This window comes from Epinephelus moara, chromosome 21, assembly GCF_006386435.1.
Source record: "Epinephelus moara isolate mb chromosome 21, YSFRI_EMoa_1.0, whole genome shotgun sequence".
NCBI classification, from domain to species: Eukaryota; Metazoa; Chordata; class Actinopteri; order Perciformes; family Serranidae; genus Epinephelus; species Epinephelus moara.
The window spans coordinates 17,720,002-17,735,857 of NC_065526.1; the positions used below are offsets into that span (position 1 = coordinate 17,720,002).

The 15,856-nt window shown below is 41.6% G+C and overlaps 1 protein-coding gene across 1 annotated transcript in view; it reads left to right on the forward strand.

Moving 5' to 3' along the window:
* Positions 1-422: 422 nt before the first annotated feature.
* LOC126383025 (carboxyl-terminal PDZ ligand of neuronal nitric oxide synthase protein-like) overlaps positions 423-15,856 on the forward strand; it is a 33,385-nt gene continuing 17,951 nt past the window's right edge. The window contains exons 1-5 of the mRNA XM_050033397.1: positions 423-939; positions 4,558-4,629; positions 10,157-10,249; positions 10,348-10,406; positions 10,495-10,603. Of these exons, the coding sequence (XP_049889354.1) occupies positions 835-939; positions 4,558-4,629; positions 10,157-10,249; positions 10,348-10,406; positions 10,495-10,603 (438 nt within the window). The 5' untranslated portion in view covers positions 423-834. The remainder of the gene's footprint in view (positions 940-4,557; positions 4,630-10,156; positions 10,250-10,347; positions 10,407-10,494; positions 10,604-15,856) is intronic.

Sequence of the window (15,856 nt, forward strand, 5' to 3'; positions counted from 1 at the left end):
CTAGAAGAATAATAAAGGTCAAAGCTGTCAGTGTGTCAGCAGTTACAGAAGACTCCATGGACACCTCAGAGTGCCTTTGTATGATGGAGAAAATCACTGTCAGGTAATTACAGGAGCATTCTGTCATTTATTGATTTGTCTGAGAAACATCACTTTTGGTGTCTATTTTTGCTGTTCCTCTTAAATTAATGGTCACATTAATTCTCATACTGCTGGAGGGAACCAGGCGCGCTTCAGGGACCCCTGGGGGCTCCAGGAATCCACCAGGAGTCAGGGATTTGGGGAACTGTTTGTTCCCTGTGATGCCACTAGATGTCACACAACCAAACACCGGCTGTAGCTGCTGACTGAGTCTTTCCAAGCATCTTCATCTGTGAGATTTTACACCCTGTTTAGGGCCAAACAAGCGCCCACTGTTCCTGAATATTGATCGCTCACTGTGATGAATTAGAGCTCAGTTTGGTGCCGCGGTGCTTCGAGGAAAAAACAATCATGTGTTGAGATCCGTGCGTCATCGGGACCCCGGCAGCGGCGGTGGCGGTGGCGGTGCGTACTGCTCACTGCTTCTCCGTCGTGTCTCAGACCGGAGTGTGGGGGTCAGTAAGTGCACACACCGACCACCGATTAGTGCGATTAATTGAATCAATCAGCCGACCAATCCGTCGGGACCGGGGCGCCTCAACCCGGATGACCTCTGGAGTGACGGAGGGAGAGATAGAGCGCGGACGGAGACGGAGACGGGGGGAGCAGCGCCGGAGGAGATGCGCATATCTGCAGGTACTCTAGCGCTGTCGTAAAACGGGAGTCGGGAGCGAGGCAGCAATCGTTCAAGCGATGCCAGGGGTAACCAAGTACAATTTAGTGGATGACGCGCACGATTTGAGGATCCCCATGCACAACGACGAGGTGTTTAAGCATGGGGTCTGCTTCGAGGCAAAGGTAAGGAGCCTCTGCAACAGATACTTTGTGGGTGGCAGCGATGAGAGCACTGGGTCTTCACTGTAACACTGAGATGTCACTGCTACTGTAACAACAATCACCACTGTACAGATTCTCATCCACTGCTTTATGTGATGTTTAATGACCCCTCGAATACTTTAGATATTTGTTCACTTTGCATGACTTTGAAATGTTTGTGATTTTTGACCTTACTTGCATGAAGAAGTGTCGCTTTAACTGATAACTTGATGAATGCTGACATCATTTATTTGCATTATAATTTATGATAAGTGCAGAACAATCCTAAGATACTTTGCCTTTGGATTCTGGCACCCGGCGTAATGAGTCTGAGTCTAACAGAGCTAAAACTAACAATTATTTTCATCATTGATTGATCATTTTCCTAATTAATCATGAATAAAACATCAGAAAATTGAGAGACATGCCCATCACCATTTGCAGTACCTCAAGGTGATGGCATCAAACGTCTTGTTGTGTCAGACCAACAGTCCAAAACCCCTAAATGTGTCATTCAGGGGAGACCGGGTACAGTTGTAACATTTTTGACATCTGTATCTTCAAGAGCTTTTAAGCCAGTACATTCAAAATGTGATACAAGCTATTTACATGTGTCTGCTATTAAATGGTAGAGTTATCTCTGTAACAATAATAGTCTCAAACACAAGGAGTGAAATGTTATAAGCCTAGTTCAGACCAATGATTCGCAACGAGACGAAACCATTTTAGAACGTACAGCAGAGAAAAGTTGCAGCAGTGCAAACTGCTCGCTGAGCTCGAATCAAGCTGGCTGATGTTGGCACCTGTAACTCCGCTGGTCAAATCACTGGCAGCTGGTTTTAGAACATAAATCACGTCACCTGTTTCTACAGCCAGTCAGCTTGTAGTGAAGTCCACTGGTCAAGTCAAAATCACCGCAGAGGGCTTGTTTGCTTGCTGCAGCAGGTGCTCCATCCCTGCCGAGCCCTCTGTTTCTGTCCTCACTGTGTGCTGGTGTTGTTTGGTGGGTCGCTGCTGCTGCTCGCTATATGTTCTTATGCCCCCTCACACACATACACAATCTCACTGACTAATTGGCACAGCTTACTTATATTATTGTGGTGTCATGAATACAGTCCATCTGATGCTCGTTTTGTTTGTTTTTTGCCGTTTCATCACTACTACAAATGCAGCTGTGGCCAGTATCTCACTATCACTATCCTCATTCATATTTTAAGAAGCTACAAATCATATTCAGCCACAAAATAAACCTGAAAAGCTGGAAATCAGAACAGAAGCACAGAGAGTTGTTGCATAGAGATGATACACCATTTCATCTAGTTGCATTGGTGTGAACCAGCAGGTTTTTGCAAGTAGTTGCCTGTTTCAATTCGTCTCGTCGTGAACCTTTGGTCTGGACTGGGCTTTAAAATTCTCCCCATAGTCACGGATCATGAAATAAGGATTTTGACAAAAACTTTACATATTGAAAGCTTTTTATTCAACACTTAAAATTTAACTGTTTTAACGTGTGTGTGAATGTGTCTCTGTGTGAGCAAAGTATGTGAGTTACTGCCTCATAGTCAGGGCCAGAATACGTATTTGAGCAACAGAGTGGCCGGTCCTTACATGTTCAAAGGCCTGTTTGACGGTTAAGACATTTAGGAATTAGGTTTAGATTAGGGTTACAGCTCATTTAAACTCTCTTTACATATGAAAATAGGTCCATTCATTTCAAATGCTGTAAACGTCACTGCCCTCATACTTCCATGAGTCCTTTATGTTGGCATAGCTACGGCTAATAGAGGGCACTAGAGGGCAGTGTCAAAAGTTTCTGACAACACTAAACAAGGTGAAGGTGTAGAAGGTCGTAATAATGTGACTTTTAACGGAGACAGCGTGGTAGACGGCGGAGGTCTGTACAGCCGTTAAAAACATTGCGACATGTGGATGGAAAATTCCTTAAACTATATTACAGATTTGTTTATTTTCGCCATTTTTGAAAAGCCTTCTTTGAGTCCCATGGTAATGTCTCCCTTGAACAACGCTACACTGCCCCCACAGTTTCCAGTGGTGCCTCTTTGTTTTATCTGTATCCATAAGCTTTCAGAAAACATGTACAACTATGGGCAAAATTAACACGTACTCGACAAAAGGCTCCATTTATCTCATTATACGTATGGTACATCACACTTATAAAGCGCTTTTGGAAGTCCTCAAAGACGCTTTATATAGAGTAGGATAACAAACACAGTAATCTTTATTGAAGACAATAAAATAAAAGACTAAAACTGAGTAGAGTATGTAACATTGTGTATAAATGAGTCCTTGGGGTAAGGGTTAGGGTTAGGCATTTAGTGTATGTGTGTGTGTGTGTGTGTGTGTGTGTTTTCTTGCTTCTCTGTCCTGTAATCTCTTCTTTAAACAGGAACAACAAATGAAGTGAACAACTTACTGTCTTATCACAAAATTACTTTCGGCTCAGTCTGCTAAAGGGTGCTAACTAATCACATGAAGAATAAGGACTAAACTGAGCATGTGCAGAGTACATCAAGTGATTCATAGCTTGTTTCTGGTTAGAGAAACTTAAAGTGTTACAACTGTCCCGTGTTATACCCATCCCTGGTGTCCCCTACTATCATGTTAGATAGAAAAAACAGCAAATTCTCAAATTTTAGAGGCTGGAAACATCAAATATTTTATACTTTTAATGGAAAATTGCCTTAAAAAGGTCTAGTGTGTTGGATTTAGGGGGATATATTGGCAGAAATGGAATATGCATAATAAATATGTTTATATTGCCGTTTATATCTACATATGGAGCAGGTTGTCATTTGTGGAGAACGCTATTTTGCACTGCCATGTTTCTACAGTATCCCAGAATGGACAAACCAAACACTGGGTCTTGATAGAGACATTTGTATCAGCCACCATCGTTAGAAGCCCCTCTGCTGCGATTTTTAACATGAAACAGCTTCATTTAGTGTTTCTACCAGTTTAAATCACCTGGTCCATTTGTTCTGGAGAGGAGGAGACCTCTGCGGATAATTTAGCCCCCAGTAAAAACCTCCTGAATGTCTGGATCTTAAATCATCAGAGAGAAAAGGTGAGCACACATTAGCATGTGGTGGGCGAGCTGCCCATCTCTGACGTGCCAAACAGTATCGGAGAAACACTGATTTGCAATGTGAAGCTGCTTTATTCAGTGTTTTTACCGACTTAAATCACTCGGCCCGTGTGTTTTGGAGAGGAAGAGACCTCTATAGATAATTTGGCTCCTTCTGAACAATGAACACTGAAGGAATTCTAACCAGGAGAAGTTTCAGCTGGTTGGAATCTGCAATCCTCACTGCTGGTTGCCACCAAGTCCCTCTACATCTTACACACTGTTCCTTTATCTGATCAAAAAAGTTAATTCAATTTCTGTGGACCCACTCATCATTACAGCTCTAGTGTTTAGTGATTTCCTCAAAGAGCAGGAATAGTTCCAGAAATGTATTTAAAAAGCTGTCAAAACTACAATGGCACTCAACAATCTGCCAGCCCAGCACTCCCTGAGTAATCAGCAGCATTCATTCCCCCAAGATGCCTCTCTTTAAACCTTTCTCTTACATTTTGCAGTACATCGGCAGTTTGGAGGTGGGTCGCCCCGGCAGCCGAATGGAGATAGTCGCTGCAATGAGGAGAATCAGAGTAAGAAACTTAAATCTGTGACTTCCCTGAGCGAGAAAGACCTCTGTGACAGCAGCAGTCTCCATTAACAATGACCCAGCGACTGATGCGGGTGCATGCACGTTAACTCTCTGTCTTGTGTTTTACCTTGTGCACGGTGCTCAGAAGGATCCTCACTCCCCTCAACATCCTCTTTACACATAAATCACTGGTCTGCGTAAAACTACACACTCGGCAGATTCAGTGGGCTGTCAGGAGCAGTTTAAATCAAAGCAGGACTCACAGGGCAGCTCTGGTTTTATGGCTGGTGAGAGACACGGCACGCAGGTTTATATGCGATACCACTGGGAAAACCAACAGCCCCCCTTTATACCACACAGGCCCGCTGGAAACGCAGTGATGCCCTGTCATTACACATCACTGCAGTGTTAGAGAGGAGCACAGGGAGGAGAGGATTTAGCCGCTTGTCAGATGTTGGATCTAATCTCACAACCAAGTTATTGAGTCACTCGGAGCTCGGCCACGGTTACACCCAGCAAGCACTTAATCCTGATCCCTCATGTACAGTGAGAGCAGTATCATGGTCATTTGGTTCTAATGCTGAAGATTTAGTGATGCTGCATGTTTGAGTGTCCTCGCTGACACATCATTCAGGAATCTCAAGGATTTCTGATTCTCAGATTCTTACAATTTCTCTCATAATGCATTTTAAAAAGAGCTTTTGATTTAGCAGCTCAATTGAAAAGAAAAACTATCTGCACAGTGCACAAGGTAGTACAAGGTAACTCAAGGGCTGTTCAAGACCTCGCTGGCCAAATCTGTGTACTGTACCTTTTTCATCTGTCCTTAAACAACCCATTTTTAATTAAATTTCTTTTATGCTACGTCGCTCTTATCTAAAAGCACGGTTTGCAGAATGCTCCTCTGCAAGGCTTCAAAGCAAAAATAATAAACGAAAGGAGATTAAATAAAAACAGAAGAAAAGAAAATGCATAAAGAGACAAATAAGTATGTGAATGCAAACACAATAAACAATGTGGTATTAAACGTGGGGGCGAAAGATTAAAGTTGATAGCATAAAAGCAGTCTGTAAAAGAGTCGGAGCTCTTTGAGAGCGCTGTAATGGTGCAGTAATTAAGAGTCTCTACTTCTGGAGAGACGGACCCTGAATATTCAAAAGCCGTGTTGTCCTTAAAGCACTCGCAGTGGCTTTGAGATAAGACAAGAGGTGAGTTGACACTACCTGTAGAGCATTAGTTGTGCCCAGGGGCGGCGGCTGATGAGCATGAAAATGTAGCATGAAAACTTTGTGCGTTCCACTTCATCGCCCTCTGACAGCAGTGTGCATGGAGGTGGATGGTCCTCTTGTCCCAGTTTATATTTAATGTTTACCTTTAATTCTCTCTAAAACTGTGCAGTCAAATAACTTCAGACCTTCCTGAACAGGATTACCTTGAACATTTCAGTAAACGTCTGAAGGACAGATTTATTTATTTAATTTATAAGAGTTCAAAAATACAATATCATTTGAGCTGCAGTAAAGCTACTTTAAATTGTGTATGGTCAGAGGACGACTTTGAGCAGAAATCAATTGCGCCTCTCAGCAATCCATTATGGAAACAGTTTTTTATCATATTAGGACTTCTTTGGTCACTTATTCAACAAGGCTTATTTAATAGATGATGTGTCATAAATTATTGCTGAAATGTGAGACTTTCTTCTTTCTTTTTGGCTCCAAGTGCCGGCACCCTGACAACGAATAGACGGCCATCAAAATCCAAGCTGGCTTGGCTGCATTGTTTAACAGTGCTGCTGCTGTTGCAGCGTGTCTGTCAGTGTCCTCTTTTCACGCTATGACATTAGCAGTTGTAAATTTGTTTTTCACTGCAAGAGAAAGTTGACATGTGGCGTAAGAGTTGGCAGCCCTGCACCAAGTATTATCTGTATAAAGTTACATGCACCAGTGCACGTAGAGCTGAGGATTACATACACAGCTCCAACTTTACGTGTATTGTCATGCATATGCACGTGGTATTTCAAACCCTGCATGGGAATGCATTAGCATACATAAAACAAACACCATCGGCACAGGTGCTGATATATATTTCTGCCAGTGGGTGCTCAAAACAGACGTTAATTCTTTGAGAGGAAAGTGTTACCCCTTGCAGCTGTGTGCTTTAAACTTAACGAGTTGCGGCGTAATTTTTTTTCTCCCAAAGATGTTTTGGTTCTGTGGTTTGATTGGTAAGTCAGTAGGGCGGGACAAAGCAGAACAAAGCCTACACATTGGCGGTTATTCTGACACTGATTTCAGTTTGCCCCAACTGTACACTGGCGCACATGGGCGCTCGGCCTTTTTTGTGGGGTGCTTCTGGGCTTGATTGGCACCCATAACCATGGGTATTTTTCACAATGCTAACGTGTCTCCTCACTTCCCTCAGTTGTGTCTCTTCCTTGGGTCTTAGTCAGGGTTTGAGAGAGAGATGCGAGAAAGAGACACATAAAATACACCTGTATATCCTTGCTCAGAGCTCCTTAGAATCCTCCTCGCTCATCTCCTAGAGGTGCATTTAAGGGATTGTTAGTAAAGCTTTGATTCTCTGCCCATTCTCTGGGCCTGACCAACTCAACAGACTGGTATACAACATTGGTTACTCCTGAGTCCGACCCCAAATAACCAACACAACATTTGGCCAGCACAAAAATAATGCGACATAACAGATAAATATCGGCAACTGAATATATATATTTTTTTGATAATTCGAATATCATTAATAATTAATTAATACTATTAGGGCTGCCACGATTAGTCGACTAATCGATGACTAATCGACTATTAAAATAATCGGTGACTATTTTAGTAGTCGACTAATCGGTTTGAGTCATTTTTCATAGAAAAGTACTAAAAAAGTCCCCCAAAATACTCTTACTGCAGCTTCTTACATTCAGATATGGGCAGCTTTACACACTCTCCCGTGACAGTGAACTAAAACCCTTTGGCGTGAGTATGAAACAAGACATTAGATGACGTAATTTTGGGGTTTGGGCGAGACAGACCGACATTTTTCAACATTTTAACACATTTTTCAATGAAATGATTAGTCGACTAATTGAAGAAATAATCGACAGATTAGTTGACAATGAAAATAATAAATAAATAATAATAAATAAAAATAATAATAGTGGCAGCCCTAAATACTATTAATAATGTTGTATATCACGGCGAATCCCGTTCGAGCAGAAATGGCTCGCGCACAAGCCGGGCCAGAGAGGGACGCAGTGACAGAGGGAAAGGCGCCGACGGCGCCAACACCACCCACTGCACTGTCCACGATGTAGGACCTGTTCGAGAGACATACAGGGAGAGTGTTGCTCCTGCTGCCTCCCTGCCTACCCTTTTTGAAGAAGAGATGAAACGTTACCAGAATGAGACACCACTACAAGCCGACCAGGATCCACTCTTGTGGTGGAAAACTACAGGCGCGCTTAAGTATCCAAACATTGCAGTCAGAATGGGTGTTATCATCAGAGTGTCAGGTTCATATTGTGCCAGCAGTAAGCAGCTTATTTTTTGTGGGGTTTTTTTTTTTTTTTTTTGTAAAATAAATAAATAAATAAAATAATAATAATAATAATAAATTCAAATATTATTCTAACTCTACTAAATTAATTCGAAAATATTCTAACTCAATTTCATGGTGCTTTTGACAGCCCTATCGGCAACTGCCACCAATGAACGTCATCGTGTTTGTCTATAGGCTGATGGCAGTCATCAAGGTGAAAATATGCTGATGCTGTGTCAGAGATGGACGGCCAGAACAGCATCACTTTGGCTTTGACGAGTCGCAATTGTGTTTGATTTCCATATATGCTCAGTAAAGCCTGGACTTCATTGTCAGTCCATTTTTTTGTTGTTCACACAGCTAACAGGTTATTTAAAAGTGGTGGTTGCCAGTGCTGCATTGGCTGTGTTCGACCACTCATCGTACACTTACTTCACTCATGGTCCCTCTTATGCTAGGGGAGTACCTACTCTGAAACAGGAGCTTATAAAGTCCGTCAAAATGGCGTTCTAAAAACTAAGATCATTCCTGGATCTTGCAGTGCAGACACAACAACAACAACGGGGGTTCTCAGAACTAGGGCTGCCCCTATTTGAGAATTGTCCTAGTCGACCAATTGTCATCACTAAGCAACCTTAACAAGCATCGTGTAGCCTATTTACTTGAAATCCTTAGTGCAGAGCTGATCTTCTTCCAGGCGCTGTTCATAAGTGTGTAGGCCTATCGTCTGTGGGACAGATGTAAAGCTCTGGGTAGCCCTGCACTAACATGATCAACTTTTCTGTATTTATCAGACTGAATATTTACACAAGAAGGGAAAGATATCTGTCAGCTGTGATTGGTTTGTAACGTGACTCCTGTCTGACTGCTGAGCATGGCCACTTCCTGTATCTGTCCTTTCAAATTAAATTCCCACATGGTCCAGTCATATAGGGTTTGATTTATTTTGACAAGGCGCAGCTCCTAATAGAGTTTCGTGGGGTGTTTTTTTCTGCAACTAAGCGACCAATGACATTTTGTTGACTAATGACCTTTCTGGTCACCTAACATTTGGTCGACTATTAGGGGGCAGCCCTAGTCAGAGCTATGAAAAAGTTCCCCCAGTCCGAAAGACAAATTATAAAACAGATAAGAGCAATGAGATAAGAGCATATGAGAAGGAATAAGGGCCCGTTCAGTCCTCTAATGAGGTGTTTTTCTGCTGGATGTGACACGGGACAAACTGCTCCAGATTCATCAGGGCTAAAATTCACTGGATATGACTTTTCATGTCGGTAACAATGATACCTTTTCTTTACATCTTGTGACATTATTTTTATTCTGAAGTGTCAATACAAGAGTGAGAGGACAGTTCCAATCCTGCCGAAAATAAAAAACGCCACTGGGTTGTTATTTTTACACAAACCAAAGAAAAGATGACAGAGAATATCTGCTAAGCCTGTCAGCGCAGAGGGAGCGACGGCCCGTTCACAGAGACGATTCCACAGAACTCCATCTGATCAATTAATCATCTGATGGTGGACGTTGTGTTTTCAAAGCAAGGCACGTTATTTCATATAAATCCTGGTTGTTCTTAGATCTCTGGGCCCTGATATTTGGAGTGTGAGCCTGCAGTGGAGGCAGAGGGTGCAGGCTCGAGCATTAATCACGGAGAGGGATGAAAGTGTCCCACACATGTCTGCCTCCCTCTGGGAAGTCTGCCTTTGAAAGCTTAAACAGCTCCCAGAAACAGAAACTGACAGTGTTTACTCAATCTCACATTTTCCAGAAGAAAAGAAGATTGTCAAAAATATCTTTCTGTCTGCATGATCTCTTCCCACTATTCCAATATATCATTTATCTTGTGTAAAGAGCTCCATCTCAGCGGGCCCGTGTGATTTTAAATGCTGGTCACACCTTGTAGCATAATAATCAGTTTGGTTTGAATTAACTTTTGGATTACTTTTTTGCCAACCTTGAATGTTAATTTAATTTTTCCTTCACAGTATGAATTCAAGCTGAAAAATATTAAGAAGAAGAAGGTCAACATTGTTGTGTCCACTGATTCTGTCAAAGTCATTTTGCGCAAGAAGAGGAAGGTCAGTCCTTTAAAATGTGACACCATTTGAATTAAATCTTATTGTCTCCTCAGTAACAATTTGTCAATGTCAACCTAATATGGTTTGTGTTGTTACAGAGAAAAGGGTGGTCATGGGATGAGAACACGATCCTGGTGACACAGGATCCCATTTACAGGTAGGTTTTAAATCAAAAAGAAGGACACCAAACCAAGCAGCTTGTAACCAACCCAATGAAATAATATGTATCATCTTCCTTTTGACAGGATCTTCTACGTCTCACATGATGCCCAAGACTTGAAGATCTTCAGTTACATAGCGAGAGATGGACAGAGCAACATTTTCCGCTGCAACGTGTTCAAGTCGAAGAGGAAAGTAGGTTCACTTCCTGATTAACTGAAAATATTTTGAGGAATATATCCCACACAAAATGATCATTTGTATATCTATTACTCACCCTGTTGTTGAAATTGTGGGGAAAACTTTTTTTTTCTCGCATGCTTCCACAGCGAACGAAGAATCCAAAAACAAAGAAAATTCTTGATGAACAGAAGTCATATAATCCAAGTCTCATTTATTCAGTCGTATACTCAGTACTTCCCAAACAGACAGCCCTTTTCTTCAGGGAACTAAACTTTAATGTAGTGTTCACATGGGGCACAAATGAAACAACTACCGCGAGTGAATTACATGTAAAGTCAACGTAAAGACGCGATTAGAATCAATTCCCGCTGGGCGGGGCAATGGACACAACGCGAATGATGCAAAATATGCAAATTAAGCAGCGCAAATGAAGCAAGTAGCACGATTCCGCGTCATACACTTCTTCACAGGAGTTAAAAAATCTGAACGTGGGCAACCAATTTGCACCGCAATAGCCGATCAGCATTGAGATTCTCTAAGGACACATGACGCCAAGGATGTACCGGCAGAAGTTCATCGATTCAGGGATTTCATGCGCGTATGATGCGAGTCAACATAAAATATTCTGGCGTTCAAACTTGTAGTAACACGACGCGAAAATTCTAATTGCATTTGGTGGAAACACAACAGAAACTTATCTACACTATGCTCTCTTCAAAGCTAGACTCCATGGACAAAACCAGTAATTTCACTGCTGGTCCACCGCTGCCTCGATCTGTGGTTAGTGTGTGTCGTATTGTGTGGCCATCCTAAATCCGATTTAACCCTTTAAAACACCAAAGTCACAGATTAACACAAACTAACTAACTAACAGATTAAGGCAGTGGTAAACCAGCGGCTCCCGTGTTCAGTAATGTGAAATTACTGGTTTTGTCATAGAGAGCATAGATAAGTTTCACTTTCAGTCAGTTTTTAATAGCAACAGTGCATGTGTTTGGAAAGTACTAAACATACGACTGGATAAATGAGACTTGGATTATACTGCCCAAGTTGTGTGAGAGTTAGTAAACGGGTGCTTTGATATAGTTTTGCTGCAGTCGCCCATGATTTCCATTTTTGGATTCTTCATTCACTGGAGGCTTACTTATGAATTCAACATAACACAGGGTGAGTAATTGATGTACAAACAATCATTTTGTGAGTGAAGTATTCTTTTAACAGACAAGTCTAGTGATATTACATTTTTTAATATTGTCAACAAACCCAATTTAAAGTCCAAAAGAAATAATGAGCTGATGAATACGGATTTGTCTGTGTAGCTGAAGCCTGATGCATTTTATTCCTCTTCATCTAGACCTCCATTATTATCCACACACTATTAAAAACTCATCAATGAGTCACACTGCTGCACTGAGTGACATGCTCTGTTATTACGATAAACATGGGCACTGTAGTTTATTTTGAGACAATCCCACGTACATCTTAACATCACCTCAGAACTCACTACACCACCAAATCTTTGACTGAAAATAGTCGCCTACTCTCCAAGTAATGTTTTCTAAAAACTACAGTGCCCAGCTTTTTTAGGAAATTATATTTACAGTAAAGTCCCCCTCCACTCAAAAATGTTTTTCTGTTGTCCTGTAAAATGTCTGACCTTGACTGACCTTGGCTTAACTGACTTGTGTCAAAGTTTGTCATTAGAGAGGTGTTTTAACATTCCTCTACTGAGGGGGGCGGCGCCTGAGCTCTTCTCTAAAATCTGAGATTCAACACCGGTCAAGCTAGATGAGAGACCATTAATAAACCCAGAGGGCTCACTTTAGATTCATTTCCTGTATCTGTGTCACAGCGGTTTTAGCCACTGCCCTGCCCCTTAAGCAAATTTGCGATGGTCCCGAGTCTATTCATTCCACTGGGAAAAGTGAACGTGAGCACAGAGTACAACCAATTCTTTGGCACATAGTCACTGAAGTAAATGGTGGACCCAGTTTTCAGGAGCCCCATATGTTCTGAACATTCTGAAACTAAAATGGCATTTTTCAGAGACACAAATAAGGAGAAAATTTACTTTTTTTAAGACCCAGCAACACACTCTTGCTTGATCTGGCAACACAGAATAAACATACTTTAAAACATGTCAGGGGTGGGGGCTTTAAATTATAATTAAGCTTTAGATGTGCTTGCAACACCATTTTGTCACCTTTTGGACAGGCTAGCTATTTTCCACTGTTTGCATTCTTTGTGCTAAGCTAAGCTAACCACTCTATATACAATATCAATAGTACAACTGAATAAAATCTACCACAAATTACATGTTAACAGCTCTCAAATACAGAAATGTCCCCTGGGATCTATATATATAAATCAACAGGTGATTTCCTTCTTATAGTAAAATCCTAAATGATTCAGTTGTTGTTTTTCCCACCTGGACCTTTATGCTCTGCCATTTCTCCTCTAATCATCAAGCTGTAACCTGTGACAGGCTGTCATGATACCACAACTATCACACATTCACATATATGGAGGGGTTTTTTTTGTCGAGCTGTGAGCGTCACATAGGTTTACATTACCAAAGGTTTATGACAAAATGACTTAACAACACCGCGTACAGCAAGAGAGGAGAGGGAGAGACGCTGTGCTGCTGCCAGAGGAGCCGCTGAATGAGTTCCCTCTGAGCGGCAAGTCACTAAAAGAGTCTGAGAAGTTCAGGGCTGTTCATAAAACATTCAGGACGCCACAGTTTATTCCACACTACTGAAGCTGCTCCTCTTTTTGGATCCACCGCGGAGTCTGTAATAATTTTGCTTTCGGCCATGCTTGTTGTTGCCGTGGGTAACAGTATGATGTCAACATGTCAACAAGTCGAAATAATGCGAGTATCACAACAAGAATTTTTCATGTCATATTAAAAACTATACCAGTACTATTGTGAATGTGATGATATGGCACACCCCTACAAAACAATATCCATAAAGTGTATCTTCAAAACTTTTCCAAAACATTCTCTTGATTCCAGACCATTTCCAGGCCTGGACAACAGGTCTCTAATTTCATAACTTTTCCAGGGATTTCATGACCATGGGACACGATCAATCTTCCAATTTAACTCTCAAGAATAAATCATAAGCATGCTTCTCAAAATGTCAAACTTCATTGGCGATGACTGTGTTTGGTGGTGAGTGCAACCAAAGAGGATGCAGAAAGAGTATTAAGAGACGGACAAACACATTGTTGGTTTTAGTATTATTGTGGATTTTGTTGACTTAAACAAAAGTGCAGAACATCTCCGACTTCAACTGTAAACAACTATGACCCAGTCAATTGTTTCGTTTTGCTCTGCACATAGCTTCTAATGATGATATTATGCCTGTTGTCTCAATGATGTATTGTCCCGTCGGATGTCACATATGGCCAATTAATCTGAGTCAGATCCATCATGTGTTGTGCTAAAATGCATCTCCACATATCTGCATATCAAGCAGAGGCATTTTTTTCCTCCATGACAAAGACAGAGCATCAGTGAGGTTGACTCCCATCCCTTCACCATGGATACCAGACTGACAGTGACTTAGTGAAGCTGAATACTAATCATCCTGGTGTGAAGAGAAAAGAAGAGGGGCTTTTTCACTCTGGGCTTAAAGACATTTTCACCACTGCCGAACTAACACCCACAACATTGTCAGGGACACGGAGAGTGGTGCCTGACTCCCTCCCCGGGGCCACAGAGCCTTATCTGGGTGCTGCAGACCAAGCATGTGTGCTGAGTAGGAGGAGATGGGCCAGCTGATAAGGAGAGATTTGATTTATTTTCATCACGGCATGTTGCAGCCCAGCAGGGCTTAGATGTCAGCTCAGTGCATCAGCGCAGCCTTTTGTGTTTGGCCTTGGGAGGGTTGGTAGTTTAACCTGACAGTTTTAAAACCAAAATGATTTTTTCTCTATTGATGGAGCACAATAATCAATTTCAGGACTTTATTCCTGTGTTATTTTTGGGGCTATTTCACTTTATTGAAATGCTTTCAGGCTTGAGTTACCTTGACATATTGACTAAATGAGGCAGGATGATCCTCCAGAGGCAGGTGACAACACACTTATTTTAACTCTTGCTTCCACCATTCAATATAAAAAAAAATACAAAAACACACCTTTAGCGAGATTGAGGAAGGACACGGTGGATAAAGCTTAATTCCAGTGGATTTAGGAAGCCGCCACTAGACTGCATATAAGGGCTTTAGGGCAGAGAAGAAACCTTGAAATCAGAGAAGTGCCGGTGTCTCTAAGGCCATATTGAATCTCCCTGCCTGTGTGCTCAGCTTAAGAAACACTGATGACCTTGTTTAAACCGGTATAAAAATGAATATTTACTTTTTGTAATAACAATATTGATAACCTGATTTGTATAACTTTTAAAAGCCTTTTTAGATAATAGGAAAAACACATTAGGGCTGCAACTGGACATTATTTTCATCACTGATCAATAGTCACAGTGTCCACAGATTCAAATCATTTATTTTGTCTGACCAGCGGCACAAAGATAATTAGTTGACTGTAACATAAGACAAAGCGAAGCAGCAAACATTCACAGTTGCTGAGAAATGATTTAAAAGGGACAGTTCACCCCAAAATCAAAAATACATATTTTCCCTCTTATCTGTAGTGCTGTTAATTAATATAGATTGTTTTGGTGTGAGTTTCAGAGTGTTGGAGATATCAGCCATCTGCCTTCTCTCCGGTATAACGGAACTAGATGACACTCGGCTTGTGGTGCTCAAAACGCCAAAAAACTACATTTGAAAACCTCAGAGATCACATAAAACACAGAGCCCCATCCGAACTAAGCCGACGGGCCCCCAAAAAGCACTAGTTAGCTTCAAATGCCTGGGGCACACCAGCTCAGTGTATCGTTGACTCCCCACCAGAGAAGCTCCCTGCTCTAGCATGGAGTCTGGCTGCTTCCTATCCTTCTGTCCCTGCCTGTATAGCGAAAAGGAGACTGAGCAGCTGTCCAGTGCTAACACGAATGAATTAGTTAAGGAGCTGTTCCGTCAATCAATCAATATTTAATATGTGTAATATATGTTGGATTTACATTTTAAATAAATATTAGGTTAAAAAAAAAAAAAAAACACAGCCCAAGCCCCATCCAACCCAGCCAATCAGCACACATTTTCAGTGAGCAGTTTCATGTAGGAACTATTTTCTTCTACCGAACTACACCCACCAACTGTATCACCACACAGAAGGAGGCGTGCATCTACTGCT